This window comes from Cibotium barometz, chromosome 1, assembly GCF_041138505.1.
Source record: "Cibotium barometz isolate CiBa-2024 chromosome 1, ASM4113850v1, whole genome shotgun sequence".
Taxonomy (NCBI): Eukaryota; Viridiplantae; Streptophyta; class Polypodiopsida; order Cyatheales; family Cibotiaceae; genus Cibotium; species Cibotium barometz.
In genome coordinates, this window is record NC_141046.1 from 1052411 (window position 1) to 1073735 (window position 21325).

Consider the following 21325-nt stretch of genomic DNA (forward strand, 5'->3'; position numbering starts at 1 on the left):
AACTAGACTTGCTTTCAGTACCTGACCATTTCAAGAACTATACGGTAGATGATCGGCCGACGGCTGACAGCTACAAGGGTAAAAGAGGAGGGGTTGTCGGCATCATATACGATGGCCCAGCAGAAGTCAAGGAGGTTGATATTGCGGGACCAGGGGAAGAAGCACGGCCCGTATACATTGCTAAAGATTTGACTTCTACAGAGGAAGAAGAACTCATTGCTCTCCTCAAGGAATATAGGGATTGTTTTGCCTGGAATTACAAGGAAATGAAAGGGGTACCGCCGAAGGTGGTACAACATATGATTCCAATCATGGAAGACTCGAGACGACCAGCCAAGTAGAAACCATACTAGATGAATCCAAAGTATGCAGCAATTGTAAAGGAGGAAATGGATAAGCTCATTGTTGCTATAGACTTTATATGAGATCGAACATACAGATTGGTTGTTTGTCACCTATTGTGATAGTTCCCAAAAAGAATGGGAAACTGACAGTATGTGTCGATCTTAAAAAAGTAAATGCGGCCACTCAGACCATTACCCATTACCTTATACTGAACATGTCTTGGAAAGAGTGGCTCTGGGAGGGAAGCGTACAGCTTCTTGGATGGGTTTTCCGAGTACAATTAGGTGTCCATAGCACCAGAAGACCAACATAAGACAGCCTTTAACACAATGTGGGGACATTTTCTTACAAGGTTATGCCGTTTGGTCTCACAAATGCCCTGGCAATATTTCAACGACGATTGATGTGCACAGCTTTTAAAAGGACTACTTGCAAAAGTGGTTGGAAGTGTTTATTGATGATCTATGTGCACATTCCCGATGGGAAGATCATTTGACCTGCTTAAGAAAGGTGTTTGAACATTGCCGATTATATCGGATGTCATTAAACCCCTTGAAATGCCAATTTTGGGTGGTGTGATATTGGGACATATAGTCTCAAAAAATGGTATATCCATTGATGATAGCAAGGTCAAATTGATCTTGGAGCTACCACCGCCTACCAGCTACAAAAGAGTGCAACGGTTTATGGGTCATGTGGGGCATTATAGATGCTTTATCATATTTTATGCTAAGATAGACAGACCCTTGTACAAACTTCCCATTGTCTTTTAGTGGACCGAGGAGTGTCAAGAGGCTTATGATCGTCTGAAGCAAGCCTTGGCAAGTGCACCTATTTTGCGACCCCCCAATTGGGATCTCACATTTCACGTACACATCGATGCGTTAAATTTTTCTATTAGTTGCGTGCTAGCCCAACCTGGTGAGTGCAAATCAGACTATCCAGTTTGCTTTGCTAGTCGTCAGTTGAATGATGCAGAGGTGAACTACACCACTACAGAGAGAGAAGGATTGGCCATGGTCTACGCAGTCAAGAAATATTGACATTATCTCTTGGCCAACAAATTCATATTTTTTGTAGACCATCAAGCCTTGCTATATCTAGTGAATAAACCTTGCACTATTGGAAGAATCACCCGTTGGCTGCTGCTATTGTTGTTGGAATTTGACTTTACTGTCATGGTAAGGAAGGGAACACAGCATGTGTTGGCCGACCACCTGTCCAGAATTCAGAATGGAGAACCAGCAAACTAGTGTCGATGATGACCTTCCTGATGCTTCTTTATTCAAGTTGGATATGGTACCCGAGTGGAGCAAAGAGATCTCGGAGTATCTAGCTTATGGTTTTTTACAGGACATACCCTTGAACAAGGATAAGATGCGGCGGCTTATCAAGCGTGCGGCACCATATCAATTGATTGTCGGAGAACTATATAGGCTAGGCAAAGACAATGTGCTCGGATAATGTGCTTGGATGGTGCATAAGAGAGGATGAATTTGTGATCGTACTGGAAGAATCTCATTCAGGGATAGCAGGCGGGCATTTTGATGGAGAAATTACAGCTTGAAAAGTGCTTCAAGCTGGACTGTGGTGGCCTACGTTATTCAGGGATGCCATAGAGTTCATCAAAAGATGCAAGGAATGGCAATGTTTCGTTGTTCCACAACAAAGAGACAAGATGCCACACTAACCCCCATCATTGTAAGGCAACCATTTGAGAAATGGGGAATACATTTTGTGGGGCCGATTAGTCCAACGGCACATCCATCCCAAGCCCGCTACATAATTGTGGCCATGGACTATTTCACGAAGTGGGCGAAAGCCAGAGCTTCAAAGAAAGCTGATGTGCATACAATTGCAAAATTTGTATATGAGCAAATCATATCAAGGTTTGGCTGCCCATTAGAATTAGTGAGTGATCGTGGCTCACATTTCATTAATGAGGTGATTAATCATTTGCTTGCAGGATTCTTAGGTGATCTATCGAAAATCATCACCTTACTACACACAAGCTAATGGTCAAGCAGAAAGTACCAACAAGATTTTGTGTACCATCTTGACAAAAACATTGGAAGCAAATCGAACAGATTGGGAGCATAAGCTGACAATAGCTCTTTGGGCCTATCGCACATCATATAAGGTAGCGACAGGATATACTCCTTTTCGTCTAGCTTATGGTGTTGAAGCAGTTATGCCCATGGAATACCTAGTCCCAAGCTTAAGGATTGTTGTAAAGGAGCGTCTAACTGAGAATGCATTAGCTGAAAGGCTAAATGACTTGGAAAAATTGGATGAGACCTGGTTGATAGCATCACATGGGCTCATGGTCAAAAAGTTACGCAAGAAACACTGGTTTGATAGAAACCTCAAGCAAAAACAACTAAAAATGGGGGACCTTGTCCTCATGTATAGTGTGGGAAACGCCAGGAAAAAGAAACTTTAATACCGAGGCCTGGGACCATTCCGAGTATTGAAAATCACACCTCAAGGGTCTGTCCAAATAGAAATAATTGACGGTATCCAAATGGAGGGATATGTCAATGGGAGTAAACTGAAAAAATATTTTGGACCATTGACCCAAGAGATGCTCTTGCAAGAACACCTCTTAAAACAACAAAAACAACTGGTAAAAGAAAAAATCATGCAAGCGCAAGAGGAAGCTAAGGCTAGGCAAGTCAAAGCTAAAATGTAGAAAGGCTTGATTCATGTCAACATGGCATCCGTAACCCTTGTGAGACGAAGGGGAACTAAACATTGAGCCAGCACAACTCAAGTTGGGACTCACAACAGCTAAGGGCGTTGCAACAAGTATTGCATTAATAGATACAGGGTCCAGCCACAACTTGATCTCATATGATACTTGGGTAGCCTTAGAAAAACCACACCTTGAACCCATAAATGCGCAAGTTCATAGTGTGAACCACAAAGGTCAAGGGGTATTTAAATGTTAATATTTCCATCAGTAATAATTCCTTGGTCGAAAAGGTGTTTGTAATGCCTGCAGGTACAATGGAAGAAGAGATGATCCTAGGACGATCCTCGATCTGTGTCAACAAATGCAATATCCAATGGGAAGAAAGGAGATCATGGCTGAGTATCAGTGAGAAGGTCATGTCCATACCATTATGGAACTCAGAAAATCAAGGGAAACAAATCACTATAAAGGCAATACCTCTCAGAAAATAGAATCTGCACCCATTGTGTTGAATTTGCCTACACAATACCCCCAACATACAAGGGCACACATACAAGGGCACACATAAATGGGTGCTCAAGAATTAACTCAAGGATCAACCAGAGAGGAAGGAGACAATGAGTAATGAACATATTCAGGGACAAACACAATTCAAAAGTCGGCCATTGCCAGCACCTACTAAGTGGTAGAGCTCCAAGCACTTGCAAAGGCCTCATGACTGTCATTAGCAATGGGTCCGAAAGGACCTACTACAAGCACAAGACTACTATCAAGGCAATACAACAATATGGGTACCCAAACCAAAGCCCATGGCCAAAACCACAACAGGTTCGAATCAATATACAAAGAAATGTGAGAGCTTGCAACATCAACTTCTCGATAGAGCCAACACCACACCTGCTCTTGTGTGGAGGATAAAGAAAATTCAGCCAATTGAGTTGAAAATGACCAAGGAAACAACCATACCTACTTTGAATACAGAATGGAACAAGACATGTGAAGGTAGAGGCAAAGATGTTCCAAATGGAGCCATACACAACCAGACACAACAACAAAAATATTTAGTTGTTGGGTTGGGTGGAAGGAACAACAAGAAGCTCCCAAATAGAATTAAAAAGACTACATCAGCAAATGCCCAAAAGTGCCAAGGTGAACCCTTGGTTTTCATGGTAAAATTAAAGGGACAAGGTAAGCAATGCATCATCATATGCATGTGTGAGTGTTTGAGCATGAAAGATAAAAATTCGATCTTATAAACTCCATGTGAAACTATAAAAAAATGGTTCAAGCCATGAACCACCTTACAGTCGTTCACGTCGTGAACCATTGTTTGGTGTTTCACGTTGTGAAAGAGTGCGAAGAGTTTCACGCCATGAAACGGTAAGAACTGTGCAACCAATTATAAAATGACACATGGCTCCTTCATTAAACGTAGCTGCCCTGTCTGACGGCTACGCTATAAAATTGAATTTTCGTCTTCATTTCGTTACTTTGCACTGTGTGAATTCGTGTTTTCTTCATCTTCGATCGACTTTCGTGCATTATGCTCTTGCTTTCAACCTCCTTCAACCGCCAACCCAGGCTCGTCGAGGTGGGAGCTTAACTTTTTTGTTTTTTTTCTTCTTCTTTTTCTTTGCTTTCCCTTTTTTCTATCTTTTGTCTATGATGATGTCAATTGATTGTGTAAAGTCTAAAATATTTATCTGTGTTAGAATCAATTGATTGAAAATGCCTGCCATTTTTGGGTTGCATATAAATCCATTGAATGCATTCAATACTTGATGTGTTTCAAATAAAATGAAAAAACTCCATAAACCACGATTGTAGATTCACGTTCCTGCAGTCTCACGTCTGCACTTTCACGTCTTGGACTTTCATGTCATATGTTTCATGTCTTGGACTTTCACATCTTAGTTCTTCACGTCTGCACTTTCATGTCTTGAACTTTCACGTCTTCATCATTCACATCATGACAATTCACGTCATGGACTTTCACGTCTTAGTCCATGTCTGCTCTTTCACGTCTTCATCATTCACGTCTTGGACATTCATGTCTGCTCTTTCACGTCTTCATCATTCACGTCTTGGACATTCATGTCTTCGACTTTCACGTCTTGGACTTTCATGTCATATGTTTCACGTCTTGGACTTTCATGTCATATGTTTCACGTCTTGGACTTTCACGTCTTAGTCCTTCATGTCTGCACTTTCACGTCTTCATTTTTCACGTCTGCTCTTTCACGTCTTCATCATTCATGTCTTGGACTTTCATGTCTTCATTTTTCACATCTGCTCTTTCATCACGTCTTAGTCCTTCACGTCTGTACTTTCACGTCCTCATTTTTTACGTCTTAGACTTTCACGTCTGCTCTTTCACGTCTTCATCATTCACGTCATGACAATTCACGTCATGGTCTTTCACATCTTGGTGTCTCACGTCTGCTCTCATTCACGTCATGATGGCTCACATCGTGACCATTCACATCTTGTAAATTCATGTCATTTTCACGCTTAGTAACTCATCACTAACATACTATACACTCACAAATTAACATACTAACACTAAATTACAAAAAGAAAAAAAGGAAAAAAAAGAAAAAGAAAAAGTAACTTCCCACCAATCATTCGACTGTCTGTATATGATGGTACAGATGTCGGTTTCAGAATCCAAAGCACGTGGGCAACCATCAACAACGCAAGCAAGCAGTGCTACGAGGTCCCCAACCAGACACCGACTACAAAGTGCAAGCAAATTAAAGACCAACTTCTTGGGCCCTTATGCCCATTCATTCCAGGAAACCCTCATCAGAAAGGAAGTCACCACACACCATGGGAAGGTGACTCTCCAATGCCATAGCCCAGAGTGCCTCCATCTATTAGAGGATGCTAAAGTCAAAGCTAAGCTCGACAAAGTCGGCCTCGGCAAAATGGCAGAGGTACTACCCCGCGTAGTTGACACCGACCTCTGCGCCGAGTACCTAAGAACATATGACAAGCAGACAGAGAGGAAGGATTACAAAGGCGGATGGCACCACAGAAGAGCTACTCATCACAGAAGATTTAATCAGATAATCTTTACAACTCCCAGCTGCACTGAAAGCCCACATGCACAACATTGATACAATGCCAATCAACGAAATGCTAAAGAGAAATTTTTCCAACTCAAATGGAGCAGAATACAAAAACATTAGAGATGAAGCCATCGAAAAAGCATGCAGAGCAATATCAGTTATGATGCAAATAAAGCCGATTGATAGGTACAATAGGGTGGGCTTGAATAGGATAGCCAAAGCTTATGAATGAGGAGAAGGAGGAGGACTGGCCCTTTTATATGTATAAGGAGATGGAGAATTACCTAAAAGCCCATCAATCAAAGATCAGCAATCCTTACCTCCTAACTCAGGTACTTAACCATGTGGCAAAGAAGCCTTTAAAAGAGCCTGAACCCGAGGAGAACATGCAGCTAACTATCATCCCCCGACCAACCTAAAGAAGCTACTGGAAGGATAGAAGAGGGGCAAGTAGTGTTAATGGAAACACAGGAGCTCATCAAGACAATAAAAAAGGATCGACGAAGAAGACAGAGAAAAAGATGAGAGGGATACTTGTAGATGTCACAACAGAATCACCGACAAACTGGAAGAGGCAGTGGCAAAACTAAAATCCAAACATACCAAGAGGCCCTGCGGAAAAGCTACTTAGCCCCACTGTGCAGGAACAACAACAATAGCTCACCCCTCTAGCAAGCCCCGCACAACTCATCTGCAAAGACCTCTCTCCTCTCAAGGATTCACGCCTGATAGATGCACCAACAGAGGCAGCTGAGGAACAAGCATAGAAGGACCAAGCTATGGAGGGACAAGTAATCGAAGAAGTACCACTCTCACACAGCACAAGAAATGGAGGCTCCCCCAGAGTCTAGTAAGAGACAACGGTCGCCAAATCCTTCGAGTCCAAGCAAAAGCAAAAGGTTGGATGATACGGAGCAACTGTCGTAGCTTGAATCCTTCAAAAACATGGATTCTCAACGCTTCATCTAGGAAACCGTGGAAGGCCTAGAGGCACTCCTACACGGTCCACTTACAGAAAAGGATGCTGAGACTAGTACACACTAGGGAACAGGAGCAAAATGTGTGGCGTTGCCACCTATTAACAACGCACATGTTACATGACAGGAATGCCAACCTTTGGAAGCAGCTAAAAGATGCCAATGCACAAGTACAAAGCGTAAAACAACTCTTTACAGTAGAGTAAACTCACAAAGAAGTGATCATGAAGAGCTTAAAGGCTGCAAAACAATAGGAAAACAGATACAATGCCTTGGAAAGTAATAATCTCGTTTTAAGTGTCAAACAATTGTACAAAAGATCAACGAAATCAACTTAGCTGAAGATATAGGCCTAGGTGAATTAACCCTAATTAAACAAAATACTGAAAGGGATGCTGATCATGGGCATTTTGAGGGGGGACCTTGTATTAACTAACCCTCAAGACATCTTCTTCTATCCCTTGCATCCTATAGTGCTAAACCTCCATAGTTGGTGCCGCGTGCTCCAAAATTTAGACATCCTGGAACTCGATCTGTTTGTTCCAGATGGCATTCCAAAGACGCCAGCCAACTACGAGGTGGTTGTAAATACTTATCAATGGGTAATTAGTCATGGGTGGCTAGAAGTATATAATACTCACCAACATTTGAATCTTTGTGAGTCCACATTATATCACCCTGTCGGAATCCTTAAACTCTATACTAATATCCACAAGCATTTAGAGGCTATGCTCACCAATGTCAGATATAATTTTGATGCCACTCACATAAATTACCCGGATATTTATAATGAAGAAATTCTTGAAATTCAGAACTATTTTAAAGCTCATAGCCTAGCCACCCACCCCCTAGCACCGGTCAATGTGAAGAAGAAGGTCCCTCTTCAGTTTCCAAATACACTTACCCTGTCTATTCTAATATCGCCAGTAAGATTCTCAATCCTTATCCTAGCACGCCACCTACTACATCTTTCCAAGCTGACTGTATCTACTCTTCCTTCTCTCCGCCAGAATTAGATTTTCCCACTAACACTCTCGCCCTTGAGGAGGTATTGGCACCTAACCCATCTCCTCCACAGCAACCTTAAGAGGTACGTGATCTAACTCCACATGATAATATTATGCCTTTCATTGAAAAAAATGTCTTGGACTCTTTGACAGCTGCAGAGTACGAAGAGTTTATTCAAGTAGGCAATCCACTTTTAAATCCAAAGCTCATGTTCCAAGTCATGATGCAAATTACTCCATTCGATCCTACCCAACAGATCATGCCAGAAGCATACTCTGCAGTCACACCCACAAGGCAACATTATGTTCCATACCCTCTCCGTGCCCCACATCCCAACTTAGAGGAATTACTCCCTTTGGCAGGAGAAGGAACATTGTGGTGGCAAATGTTGCGAAACACACAAGGCTCGCCAACCCTCATTTAGCTAACTTGCTGGAAATTCGACTTGTCACGTTCATGATCAGCTTTCTATTGTTATAGAAGATGGAGAAAGCGACATCCTGTGCACACACCACCATCCACACAAATGAGGAAGAGCCACAACTGACAGATTTTGGAATCCAACCCACATGGAGGCAGGAGTTTCTAACAGCGCGCCCCCATGCTAGGATGCTCCTCACTCTCATTGGTTCTATCAAAGACCAACACCGCTTGGCTCTAAGCTGTGTTGATCGAAGGGTCTAATCTTATGAGTGAGGGAGTGTTAGGAGGTTTTATGTCATCGAACGAGGGTTGTTTTGCACCAATTTTCTGGAGCATAAGTGCATGAATGTAAGAAATAGTGGTCATGGAGCCCCCAATGGACAATCTTTGTTTTTTTTTTGGGAAGGAAGGTATGACCGTATGCGGGTTAAGACATGGGTGTATGCTTGGAAGATGGAATGGGCGTATACTTCCAGAAAGACACGAACGTGGCTACTAGAAGGATACGAGCATTCACTTATAAGGAGAAAGACATGGGTGTACGCTTTTGAAAGCTGAAGACACGGTGTGTGTTGAGATGATGTGGGCGTGTCTTGAAGAAGACATGGGCATTTGCTAAGAAGGACATGGGCATGGTGGGGAAGAAGGACACGGACGTGGTGGGGCTGAAGGGACGGGCGTGTCAAAGAAAGACATGGACATACACTTGGGATGGTACGGGTGTACTCTTCTTGGGTCAGTTAATTATATAGGGTAGATGAGTCATCTGACAGCTACCCTCTGATATTACCTTGACACTACAATAATACCCAATTTATACCCCCTTTTTAATGCCCTTTACAACTAGTAAATGTAATTTATTCCCTTTAATCTCCCTTTGCCCATTTTAATGCAACTGATTCTGGAAGATTTGCTTTGGAGGAAGACACGTGTGTGGCAAAGGAAGACACGGTCGTGGCATTGAGAAGGGTATGGCCATATGCTTTTCAGAAGGCAGATAGAATGGAATATTTACCTCTTCTCCTCCCCTGGTTTCTGATGTTTTGGGTCCTTCCCTGATGTTTTTTTGTGTTTTTCTTTTTGTGGGAGGTTAGAGCTAGTCTCTACCTACCCAATGATGCCTAGAATGCCTAAGAAAACCTAATTACTTAAGATTAATTAGAGGATTAAGATTATTGTGCAAAGTTTGACAAATGTAAAAAAAAAAACAAAACTAATGAACTTCAAGAGCACGTTTGAGCACTTACTTGTGTCTCTCGCATCCGATGAAGACTCCCAAGCTCCTCTTGCTCCATCGCTCCATTGAACTGCATAAATGAAGTAGAAAAAATCAAACCACAAACAAACAAACCAAACAAACAACCACCAGTGGATTTGCACTCCAACCAGGCTAAGCAATGACTCTAGCAAGTGGTGGATTGTGGAGGAGGACCGTAAGCTAAATGCCCATCCTTAGTAGCAGCGGCACCAAAGATGTTAGCTAAAAACATACTACCTTGCACAAGAGAGGGAGAGAAGAAGAGAAGGATGCCATGCAAGGGTCGATTTGGAGACAAGCATTTAGCCAACCCTAATGAGGATTAACTCCCCGATGTGAGGCCGCTAGGGGCTCACTCCACCTCCACTTGTGTCACTCAAATGGAGCCTCACAAGCTAGGTAGTGATCAAAGAGGAAGGGAGCTATGGAGAGATCTACCTTAACTCAATGCCAATGTGCATGCAAGAAAGATCTTGAGAAGGAGACAAGAATCATCCACTCCATGCACACACTACAATCAAGCAAGCAAGCATTCACCAATACAAGCTTACCACCATAGCCACAGTGAGAGAGAGAGAAGGCAAGACTCAATTGTGATAATGTGATTGTCCCTTTTCATATTTCATAAATCATTTATATACATGAGCTAACTTTTTACAATGGCCGGCTGCCCATTTACAATTGGGGGGCCCAAACTAACTTCCTAGCTCTATGCACATCTAGGCTCATTCCTGTGAGACTGACATTACACAAGTCGTAAGCTCGATCATCCCATATATCTTTTTCATTAAGTGCTTAGCTCGGTTACATAACAATGGATTATAAGAAGCGTAACCATGCTTGAAAAATGATATTAACCAGTGTGGTTAACACTTGCAGATATGGGTGAGCCCTTGGATAGGGTAGTTGTCATTTAATGTGACAACATGAGCAGCTAGTAACCCAGTATATCATGCTAGGATAAAAAAGTGAGAGAGAAGATTCTAGCAAGTGATGTGGATTTGGATTATTGACATCTTCACAAAGGCATCGGGTTGTACATAGAAGCTCCATAGGTTCAGGATCTTACTTGGAGTGCATGGTATGTAGTTTAGCTCGAGAGGGGATGTTGAGATATTGAGCTGGATATGGATGAAAAATGAGGATGACAACTCTACACTTATGCCATTGGCATGGTTGGTGAGATTATGGGTGAGATGTTGCCAGTGGTTTATGTTGAAATGTGCAATGTAAAATGAATGGGTTATTTGGTTGAGTGTGTGAAAGCACCCTAGAGGTGCAAGATATTGTGGTAAGATAAGAATGCCACATGTATGGTGTGTGAGTGTTGACCAAAAGAGTGGAAAAGGGAGTGCCACATGGATGATGACATGTAAAGTGGGATAAGGCTAGAAAGCCTATATCATTGTATGGTTCACTTGTATGGTATATAGGCTAGAAAGCCTATATCATTGTATGGTTCACTTGAGATAGTGCAATAGAATTGAGTGTTGAGTGTGCAATCTCTCTCGCTCTCTCTCTCTCTCTCTCTCTCTCTCTCTCTTTGTCTTATGGAGTTCTTAGTGTGGTTTAATCCACCCTGATTATGTTGCTTAATCTATGTCTATCACCATGATCAATCCCATTTTAGGGTTGTTTAACAGGTATCAGAGCTTGGGTGGGCTCTTGGTCATGGTGATTATTTATGTATAGTTTTTCTTGGTTATGAGTTCTTTGATTAAGCATTATTTTTCAGTTATTATGAAAAAAAACGTATGCACACTCATATTATCATTTGGATTTGCATTTGTGAGGATTTGAGAGAGATTTGCATTTGTGAGGATTTGAGAGAGATTTGGAGATGCCATTCTCAAGTTTGAGAGGAGATTTGCAACAAGGAGGTTGCATAGAAGTTGTCCCTACCAAGAGAGTTGCAAATGGGAGTTTTGCAACATGGAGAGCCTGATCATCATCAAAGAAGCTGAAAATAGAGATTTCAGCAAGTATGAAGACTATGGAGTCTTCGGTGTCATCAACAAGGAAGCTACCAAGAAAAGATTTGTGAAGGTATTTTGGATTTTGCCTCATTAATTTTTGGTTTGAGCATGGAAGAATGCTCAATGTAAAAAAGGGTTGCTATGATGGGATATGTGAATCCCATGGTTCTTTGCATATGGCAAGGAATGTGAAGAGGTGCAAGCTTGTCCAAGTAAGGGATAAGCGGAGGGCTAAGGATGGAGCCCATCTTGAGCACACCAGAAAAATAGTGTTGGTAAAGTTGGTCATAAATGGTTGGGCAAGCTTAGTATGAGCCAAAGAGAGCTCATGTGTTATGCACCTTTGTTTTCTAAAAGAAATCTCTGAAAAGCACCCATGGAAAAGAAAATTGCAACAAAGTGAAGAACTTGACAAGAAGATAGAAAATGATCAAATGCTTAAGCAAGAAGAGAAGGAATTATCTTTGGTAGTCGCAGCTAGGAGGGAACTTGAGTAGGAGCTTACTGAACTGTAAGAAAAGGAGACAACAATTTTTTCACTCAGCATGCCAAGGTCATGCTTCTTGGTCATAGTGATGACTATGTTGGAGACAAGTCTATCCAAGTAACCATTGCATTCAATCACTTTGGAGAGATTGAGAAGGTGCTGACATGGATTCTTCAAGATTGTGAACAATGACTACACTCACTGGGAGATGTACGCAATTGGAGGAAGGGATTGCCCTACCATCAATAACAAAGGCAAACAGATACGCCACTTTAGCCTTTGTTCAATGAATGCCAAGGATGTAACTATGTGGATTGATACGCCGGAGAGCCAATGGCAGACATGGGACTGGTGTTTTGAGGGAGATTTTCTTGTGGGGCTTTCTTTGGCATTGGGCGCCTCTTCAAACTATGAGAAAGCGGCATTAGTAGGGCCAAATCCATCATCTCTGAGAAGGGCAGTCGGAAGTAGCTCGTAGCTCGAGCATTAGCGGCAGTAACACTCCCTTAGCAGGCCATCTCCAACAATAACCTGACAGTCCACTAGTGCAGTTCATTGTTCATGAGTACATAAAAGTGTTGAAATATACAAGTGAATAGGGTGTGTGCGGGAAGAAGCCCTTGGTTAGAGACTGTAAAAGAGAATCTGTAAATGTGAGAGAACTTGTGAAAAGGTGAGAAGAATCTACTGGGAGAGAATAAAGGGTAGCATGAGAAGATTTAGGAAGTGTGGAGATATTGTGGGAGAGGTGGAGAGAATCAAGTAAAAGAGGTGGAGTGAATCAAGGAGAAATCAGTGGGATTAGATGCTTGGATGTAAACTCTATAAATTGAGGCATTGGCCTAATGAGAATTTGTTGGTTTTTGATTATCCATGCCTACATTAAGCTATTTGTTAATTACTCACTAATCACGTCTTAATTATTTATTAATCACTTTGTTAATGATGTTGATTCTAGTATTTGTCCACCATAGCTCATCACATTGCTGTAATTTTAACATGGTATCAGAGCCAAGCCTAGAATCCATCAAGTTTATGAGCCCATTATCTAGTTAATTAGGATTAGTTGATAATTAGGAAATAATCAAATTTTTAGCTATTTTCAAGAAGCTTTCTGTACCCCCAGTTGGTGGAGGAGCTTTATCTCCTTGCACACATCAAATTAGTCCCATTGCTTCTAGCCATACATAGCCAACTCATAGGCGCTCCAGCCAGTCGAATCAGAAGCGCAAACTGCCGACAGAATGAGAAATCGCGTTTTTATCACGCGTCATTTTTTTGCAGAGCAAATCAATGATTTCCACTTCATCAAATCAAATGGGTCTAATTCCTCTTAGCCCCAAGTGTTTTCAAGCATGCTCTACAAGCTGGTCAAGTCAGAAATTGATTTGATCAAGTCTACAGTGAGATCCAAGCTCTTCATCAAATCTGCAGGTGACTTTAGTAAAACAAAGATTAAGCATTCAATATTTGGTCAAATCTTGTGTTTCTTGGCCTAATCCTCTACTAGACTAATTGCTATTGATGGCCTTGGAAGGATTTGAGCTCATTTGAAGTCTAAGGCCCCAGATTTGGGCTCCCCGTATACTCTGTTGTTTGTGCACAAAACAGAGGATTAATTTGCTAATCAGTGATTAATCAATGCTAATCACTATATTTTGGTACAATTGAGGGTTCAAATTAACCATTAGGTATTTGATACAGATCCCTATAACTTCAAATTGCAATTCGGAGTTGGTTTGATACTCCAACCATTCCGTACAAATTGGTTACCCTTGATTTAATGTAATTTCTGGTGATTTTATGCTGATAAATTTGTTTTTGTAATCATCTCTTAAACACCAGATTGAGTTGTAAAAGGGTAGACACTGCCCTTGAATCTTGAAATTAGATCAAGATGTAAGACCCCCTTCACATTATCATGAGTACAGCACAAGAAATAGCCTAATTTAATGGGGAGCAGTTTTACACATGGCAGACAAAAACCATGTATTTGCTCATGAGGAAAAATCTGTGGGGGCTAGTTGAGGGAAGGGATGAATGCCCAGAGGTGAGAGGGAAAAATGAGTGGAAGAGCAGGAATGAAAAAGCATTGGGACTTATTGCACTCAGTTTAAATGATGAAATCATTCATCACATCACAGGGATACAATGGGCAAAAGATGCATGGGATGAACTCAATAAATTGTTTGGCACACAAGCTAAAAATTCAAAGATAAATCTGTTAATGCAATTCTACAAATTGGATATGAAGGAAAGTGAACCTTTAATCACACACTTGAACAGATATAAAAGCATTAAGCAACAGCTAGCAGCTATTGGCAAAAAGATAGAAGATGATGAGGCACTAGCAGTGCTTCTGATGAAGAGTGTGGACAAAGGTGAATACGAAAACATTGTAGCAACACTAATGAATGTACCTGAATTGAAGCTACACGAGATAGAAGGAGCTCTACTAGAGCAAGAGAGCAGAGGCAAAGAGAAGAAATGGCTCGACTCAACAGCAGGAGAAGAAAAAGCATTCTTCACCTGAGGAGGATTCTCTCGAGGACGAGGACGAGGAAGAGGCAGAGTAGGAGGAATGACCTTCACTTGCCACAACTGTGGAGAGCCAGGACACATGGCAAGAGACTGCTACAGCAAACCCAGTGGAGAAGGAACGACATCGGGAAACTTCATGGAGGCTCCTAAGGAAGAGGAGTCGGATCATCTTTTCTGAGAGAGAGAGAGAGAGAGAGAAACCCCACAACCTAATGTAACCTACCCCAACAAAGTAAAACCACCTCTGAGCCACCGATGATGTAGGCCACGTGGTAGATGTATGTGTGAGCACTTTAGTCAAGGTCGTGGGCACGGACTATCAAGGTCGAGGGAAACTTGGTATAGGGTCCAGGTGTGCCAGGAGTATTCACTTGAGGGGAGGTGTTGAAATATACAAGTGAATAGGGTGTGTGCGGGAACAAGCCCTTGGTTAGAGGGTGTAAAAGAGAATCTGTAAATGTGAGAGAACCTGTGAAAAGGTGAGAAGAATCTACTGGGAGAGAATAAAGGGTAGCATGAGAAGATTTAGGAAGTGTGGAGATATTCTGGGAGAGGTGGAGAGAATCAAGCAAAAGAGGTGGAGTGAATCAAGGAGAAGAGGTGGAGTGAATCAAGGAGAAATCAGTGGGATTAGATGCTTGGATGTAAACTCTATAAATTGAGGCATTGGCCTAATGAGAATTTGTTGATTTTTGATTATCCATGCCTACATTAAGCTATTTGTTAATTACTCACTAATCATGTCTTAATTATTTGTTAATTACTAATCATGTCTTAATTATTTACTAATCACTTTGTTAATGATGTTGATTCTAGTATTTGATCCACCATAGCTCATCACATTGCTGTAATTTTAACAAAAAGGTGCAGCTCCATCATTATCATGAGAGTAGTAGGCTGGTGAGGATCAAAGGAAAAGAAGAAGACGTTGCCGCGCTAGCTCCTCTACGCGGCAACATCTGCAAGTGCCTTATCAAGATCAAGAAAAAAAGATAAGGTTTCATGGCCATTGGTTTTTGGGAAAAATAGCCTAAGGGTTTGACACTTTAAAAAGTGTAATAAGCTAATATTCACATGCTTTGTAACATGTATGCTTAATTTCTATTGCCTGCGTGAAATGGATTTGTATCCCTTCACAACCCTGAAATAATGGGCAATTATTGGAATTACAAATAGGAAGTTGTGGATACTTTGGTGTATTGGGTCTGCTGCCTGTGTCTTTGGCCAAATGTTTGTATTTTTTTCTCACCTAGATTGTATGAGGGTTCCTTGCCCAGGCCTCGAAGAGCCTTAAAAAGGATTGTAAATTGCAACTCACCCATGTTATGAGGGTCCTCTACCTGAGCCTGGGGAGCTTAAAAGGAATGTAATTATGGTGTGCGTTGAATTGTGCATGCATAGGCGTCGCACTTTATGGGTTGGTTCCTTTTCCCGGACACGTGGGTGTCCTAAAAGCACTTGGGTGGTTCTACTTGAGCAACTTGGTGCTCGAAACAGACTTGAGGTGTCTAGGTTGGCTAGATACACGCACATACACTTGTTGAACACTCCAATTTGCATTGAGGGGGAGTGTTGAGATTGGCAATGCCAAATTGTTGGGGGTGAGAAGTGAGTTGATCAAATTGATTGGAGAGATTGTATGCACAGATCCAAGTTTACATTGAGGAGGGGTGTTGAAATGTGCAATGTAAAATGACTGGGTTATTTGGTTGAGTGTGTGAAAGCACCCTAGAGGTGCAAGATATTGTGGTAAGTTAAGAATGCCACATGTATGGTGTGTGAGTGTTGACCAAAAGAGTGGAAAAGGGAGTGCCACATGGATGATGACATGTAAAGTGGGATAAGGCTAGAAAGCCTATATCATTGTATGGTTCACTTGAGATAGTGCAATAGAATTGAGTGTTGAGTGTGCAATCTCTCTCTCTCTCTCTCTCTCTCTCTCTCTCTCTCTCTCTCTCTCTCTCTCTCTCTTATGGAGTTCTTAGTGTGGTTTAATCCACCCTGATTATGTTGCTTAATCTATGTCTATCACCATGATCAATCCCATTTTAGGGTTGTTTAACAGTTTATAGGCATAGCTCACCCTCTCCCCTGCATTGTTCTCAACAGCCTTGCTAGATCTTGAGTTTACTTTATCCCCTAATTTATAAGCAACCCTACAAGATTTAGTTAGCTAAATGAGTGCTCTTATACCTTTTTTTTACACCACTTGAGTATATATATATTTTTTAGATAGGGTCCTACGTCGAGTCTATGGATGTAGGGAATACTACTACATACATGCACACACACACACACACACACACACACACCCGAGTACCACAAGGGGATACCACCCTTCCAAATATTGGCACCACTTGAGTTTTGAGTCTCGTTGTGGTTTACCAATCCTAGTTTACTAAGGTCCCTTATTTGCTTTAATGCCCATTAGGAGATTCTTCTAGCCAACTAACCAACCACTTGTGCATAGTATGCCTATTGATCATGCTTCCTGGTTTAGCATCCTTGTTTACAATGTCTACAATAACATCCGATGATGCAATTTTAAACACGGGCGGCGATTGTCAAGCAGATATTTGTGAGCTTCTTTTCATCCACAAGGGGCCTTTAAAGCTCCTTAAGACTTAGTCCTAAGTAGGATTCAAAAATGTCCGTCTTGCGAATATTCTTTTTTACATGGTATATATTATCGAAGGAGAGGAGGTGGCCCTTTATTGTTGGAGAGGCGGTTGCATAACATTATTGATGGAGAGGAGGTGGTGTTTACAACCATAAGGGTGCCCCTAATCATGCCTAGTGATGCCCAACTATGACCAAAAAAACGTCCCACATGGATGGGCTTGAAAAAAACCATTTTCTCAAAAATTGGAAAACCTTTATATATAAAATTAAGAAATTATAATGAAGAGTTTTTTTATTTTTGAAGGTGTTTGTACGATATTCCCTCAAATTTTGCAAGTATTGCTACCTTCAAACTATAAATTTGCAGGTATTTTTTAAAATTTAAAGGTGAGATTACACTAAACCGGGGTTTTTTTCGAGCACTGATGGGCAAGTCACAAATTAGACATGCCTTCCAAGTAGGCCCCAATAGGAACTAAACACGTGACCAACTCTCAATAGTTCTAACCACTTGGCACACCACAACTTGTGTTATTACGGAGGGAAAACAAAGTTAGCATTTGCGAAAGAGAGTGGTACTGACTCTTTTTCTCGGGCGCGTAGGCCAATTGATAAACTTTGCTATGGGTGTATGTGAAAGTGCCCTAATTAAGTAGTCTTGTGATTCTTGAGGGAGGGAGAGCATAACATTCAAATTAAAGGCTGTAAATTAAATTCACCTTCAAAAATTAACTAAATAAGTATGTTTATGTCTAAAATTTAGAGAAAATTTCATAAAAGTGGCCTTCTTCAACCCTGTTTTCTAAAAGAGGCCTTAGGTTTGAAGGGCTTTGATGCCCTCTGAGAGCTTCAAATTTGGTGGGCAGGGACCCCTTTGCATCAATTGCACGTGGTCTCATGGCTAAGCAAGACTTCTACGTACGACGTGTAAATGGGGATGGGAACGTCAAACTAGATTTGCCGTGCACAGCGTACAGAGGGCTGTGCAGTGATGTTCCCATCATCACAAATGAGGCCCGCGTCTAACACCATACTCATATGGAAGATAAGGATGGACGCCAGACTACGTACCAAGGGAATGAATGGAGCTGAAGCATGTGGTTGGCAGCTCTACACACCCAGCATTGGCAGCAGGGGAGCTGCCTGTGTTTCGACATCGCAGGTGCTTCAGGTCCTCCCTGGAAATGCATGCACTTAATGCAGGAATGCACGGAATTAGTGATTGGGAGATGCTGAGCCTAGAGGAGGCTCTCATTTCCTTGGATCACACAAATAGCCCGCCCTCTGTGGAGAACTTTGTTTGCATTGTTCAAAAGTGCAGACAAAAGAGAAACATGGCGTGCGCCAAGCAAGTGCATCTTCACATCCATGCCAAGGGGCTGGAAGCCCTTGACATGCTAGGAAACTATCTTGTCCCCATGTTTGTGGATTGCAGAAGCGTTCGCAATGCACAGCAAGTCTTCCTCAGGCTGGAATGCCCTAATGAGCATTCTTGGAATTTTCTGGTCAATGGTTATGTCGAATGTGGCGAACTAAAGCAGGCTCTCAAACTGTTCCATAAAATGCAAGAAAACTATATACATGCCAACATGTATACATGCCAGACCCTCTTGAAAGCATGTGCTAGGCTGAACTGTGTGGAAAGAGGCCAACAAGTGCATTTTGAGATTGCAAAGGAGGGGTTTGAAAGAGACACTTTTATTGGCAGTACTTTACTGGCCATGTATGCCAAGTGTGGCTTCATCATAGAAGCACAAGACATGTTTGACGAACTGCAGGTTCGAGATGTAGTCTCATGGACTGCACTTATTGCAGGCTATGCTGAACAAGGTCTTAATGAGGAAGTGCTGAATTGTTTGGAGAAGATGCAAACCGAAGGCGTGTGTCTAGATGCGGTCACACTTGTTTGCAGCTTGAAAGGTTGTGGGAGTAAAGGTGCCATAGATAGGGGTCAAGAAATACATGCCGAAGTTGTAAAAGAGGGTTTTGAAGAAGATCTTCTAGTTGGAAGCACCTTGGTTGATATGTATGCCAAGTGCAGATGCCTGGTGGAAGCTGAGGACGTGTTTAACGAGCTTCCTGATCGAAACATAGTGTCGTGGAATAATCTGGTCAATGGTTATGCTGAACATGGGCGTAACGAGGAAGCACTGGACTGTTTAGAAAACATGAAGCTTGATGGCATCTCTCCAGATGTGATCACATTTATGGGAAGCTTGAAAGCTTGTAGCAGTATAGGAACTATAGACAGGGGGCGAGAAATACATGCTGATATTGTCAAAAAAGGATTGGAAAAAGACCCTGTGCTTGGCAGCACTCTGATGGATACGTATACAAAAGCCGACTCACTCATGGAAGCACAGGCAGTGTTTGACAAGCTGCTAGTTCATGATGTAGTCTCGTGGACTGCTATAATGGCAGGGTACGTGGAGCATGGGCTTAGCGAGGACATGATGAACTGTTATGAGCAGATGCAGTTGGAGGGCGTGTCTCCGAATGCTTTGACGCTTCTTTGCATCTTGAAAGCTTGTGGCAACATGTGCACCTTAGCTAGGGGCCGGTATGCATATGGTGAGATCACCAGAAAGGGGTTTGAAAGAGATCCTTTAGTCGGCAGTAGTTTGTTAGACATGTATGCCAAATGTGGATCGCTTGCTGAAGCCCATAAGGTATTCGATGACCTGCTGGTTCGGGATGTAGTTTCATGGAGCTCAATTATTGCAGGATATGCCTCTCAAGGACAGAGTGAAGTTGTTTTTCAAATGTTCCAGAAAATGAGGGATGAAGGCATACGGCCAGGTGAGGTGGCTTTTCTTGCCGTTCTTACTGTATGCAGTCATGCGGGTTTTGTTGATAAGGGGCAGAAGTATTTCAAAATGATGACTGAAGACTACAACATTACTCCTACTGTTGAGCACCACAATTGCATGGCTGATCTCCTTGGTCGTTCAGGTCAACTTACTGAAGCTGCGGCAACCATGGAGAAGATGCCTTTCCAACCTAATTTCGTAACGTGGTCTACAATATTGGGGGCATGCCAAAAGTGGGGTAATGTAGATCTTGGTCAGCAGGCATTTGGTGGTGCCACAAGGTTGGATGAGAAAGATGATGCAACCTTTGTCTTGATGTCCAACATCTATGCACATGAATGTGCACATGAAGGTATATTGTCAAGCTAAGAGCCTTTCATACAGCGAGTAAGAACCGATACCTTCTATCTTCATGCCTGACATCTACGTCAAACGTGGGGTGACATAAGTCTTGATCGCCGGGCATTTGAAAATGCAGCAAGGCTACATGAGTCCATCATTGATGCTGCAGATGCTGGCACGATGGAGTGCAAGGAGAGAGGGAGTAGTCGAATTGAGACCAAGGGTGGCAAAGTTCCGCGTAAGGAGAGAGATGAACAGTAAATTGATATGGTACAAAAAGATGTATATGTCTGGACAACTATGTAGCCTTTGGCCTTCCCAAAATGGTAAACAAAGACCCTATCTAGGCTGACTATGACCTGCCCCCACTAGGGATTAGGTGCTTATGACTGAGTTAATTCTTTTTCTATTTATAGGCTCTGGAAAATACCCTTGCAACAGGCTGACTGCTGTTGGCCAGCGGAAAAGAGCACGAAAAAAACAAAATATTATTAAATGCCACTGTTGATGGTCCTGACTTGGCTGACTGTGGGCTGCCTATTGGGGACTTCTACTGTACCTGCTGGAGCTTCTGTCATGTAGTGGGAACTGCTGTGTACAACTTCTATGTGGTCTTTGGCCTTCCGAAAATGGTAAACAAAGACCCTATCTAGACGGACTATGATCTGCCTCAATTGGGGATTAGATGCTTATGACTAGGTTATGCTTTTTCTATTTATAGGCTCTAGAAAATATGCTTGCAATAGGCCGTTTGCTGTCGGCCAGCAGAA

At 42.1% G+C, this 21325-nt stretch overlaps 1 protein-coding gene across 1 annotated transcript; it reads left to right on the top strand.

Moving 5' to 3' along the window:
• The first annotated feature begins 18485 nt into the window (after positions 1–18485).
• Positions 18486–21063, top strand: LOC147641499 (pentatricopeptide repeat-containing protein At3g16610-like). Its single transcript, XM_086807420.1, has 3 exons — positions 18486–20565; positions 20692–20793; positions 20972–21063. Exons 1-3 carry the CDS (start codon positions 18486–18488, stop codon positions 21061–21063), a joined length of 2274 nt encoding a protein of 757 aa, XP_086663546.1.
• Positions 21064–21325: the final 262 nt, after the last annotated feature.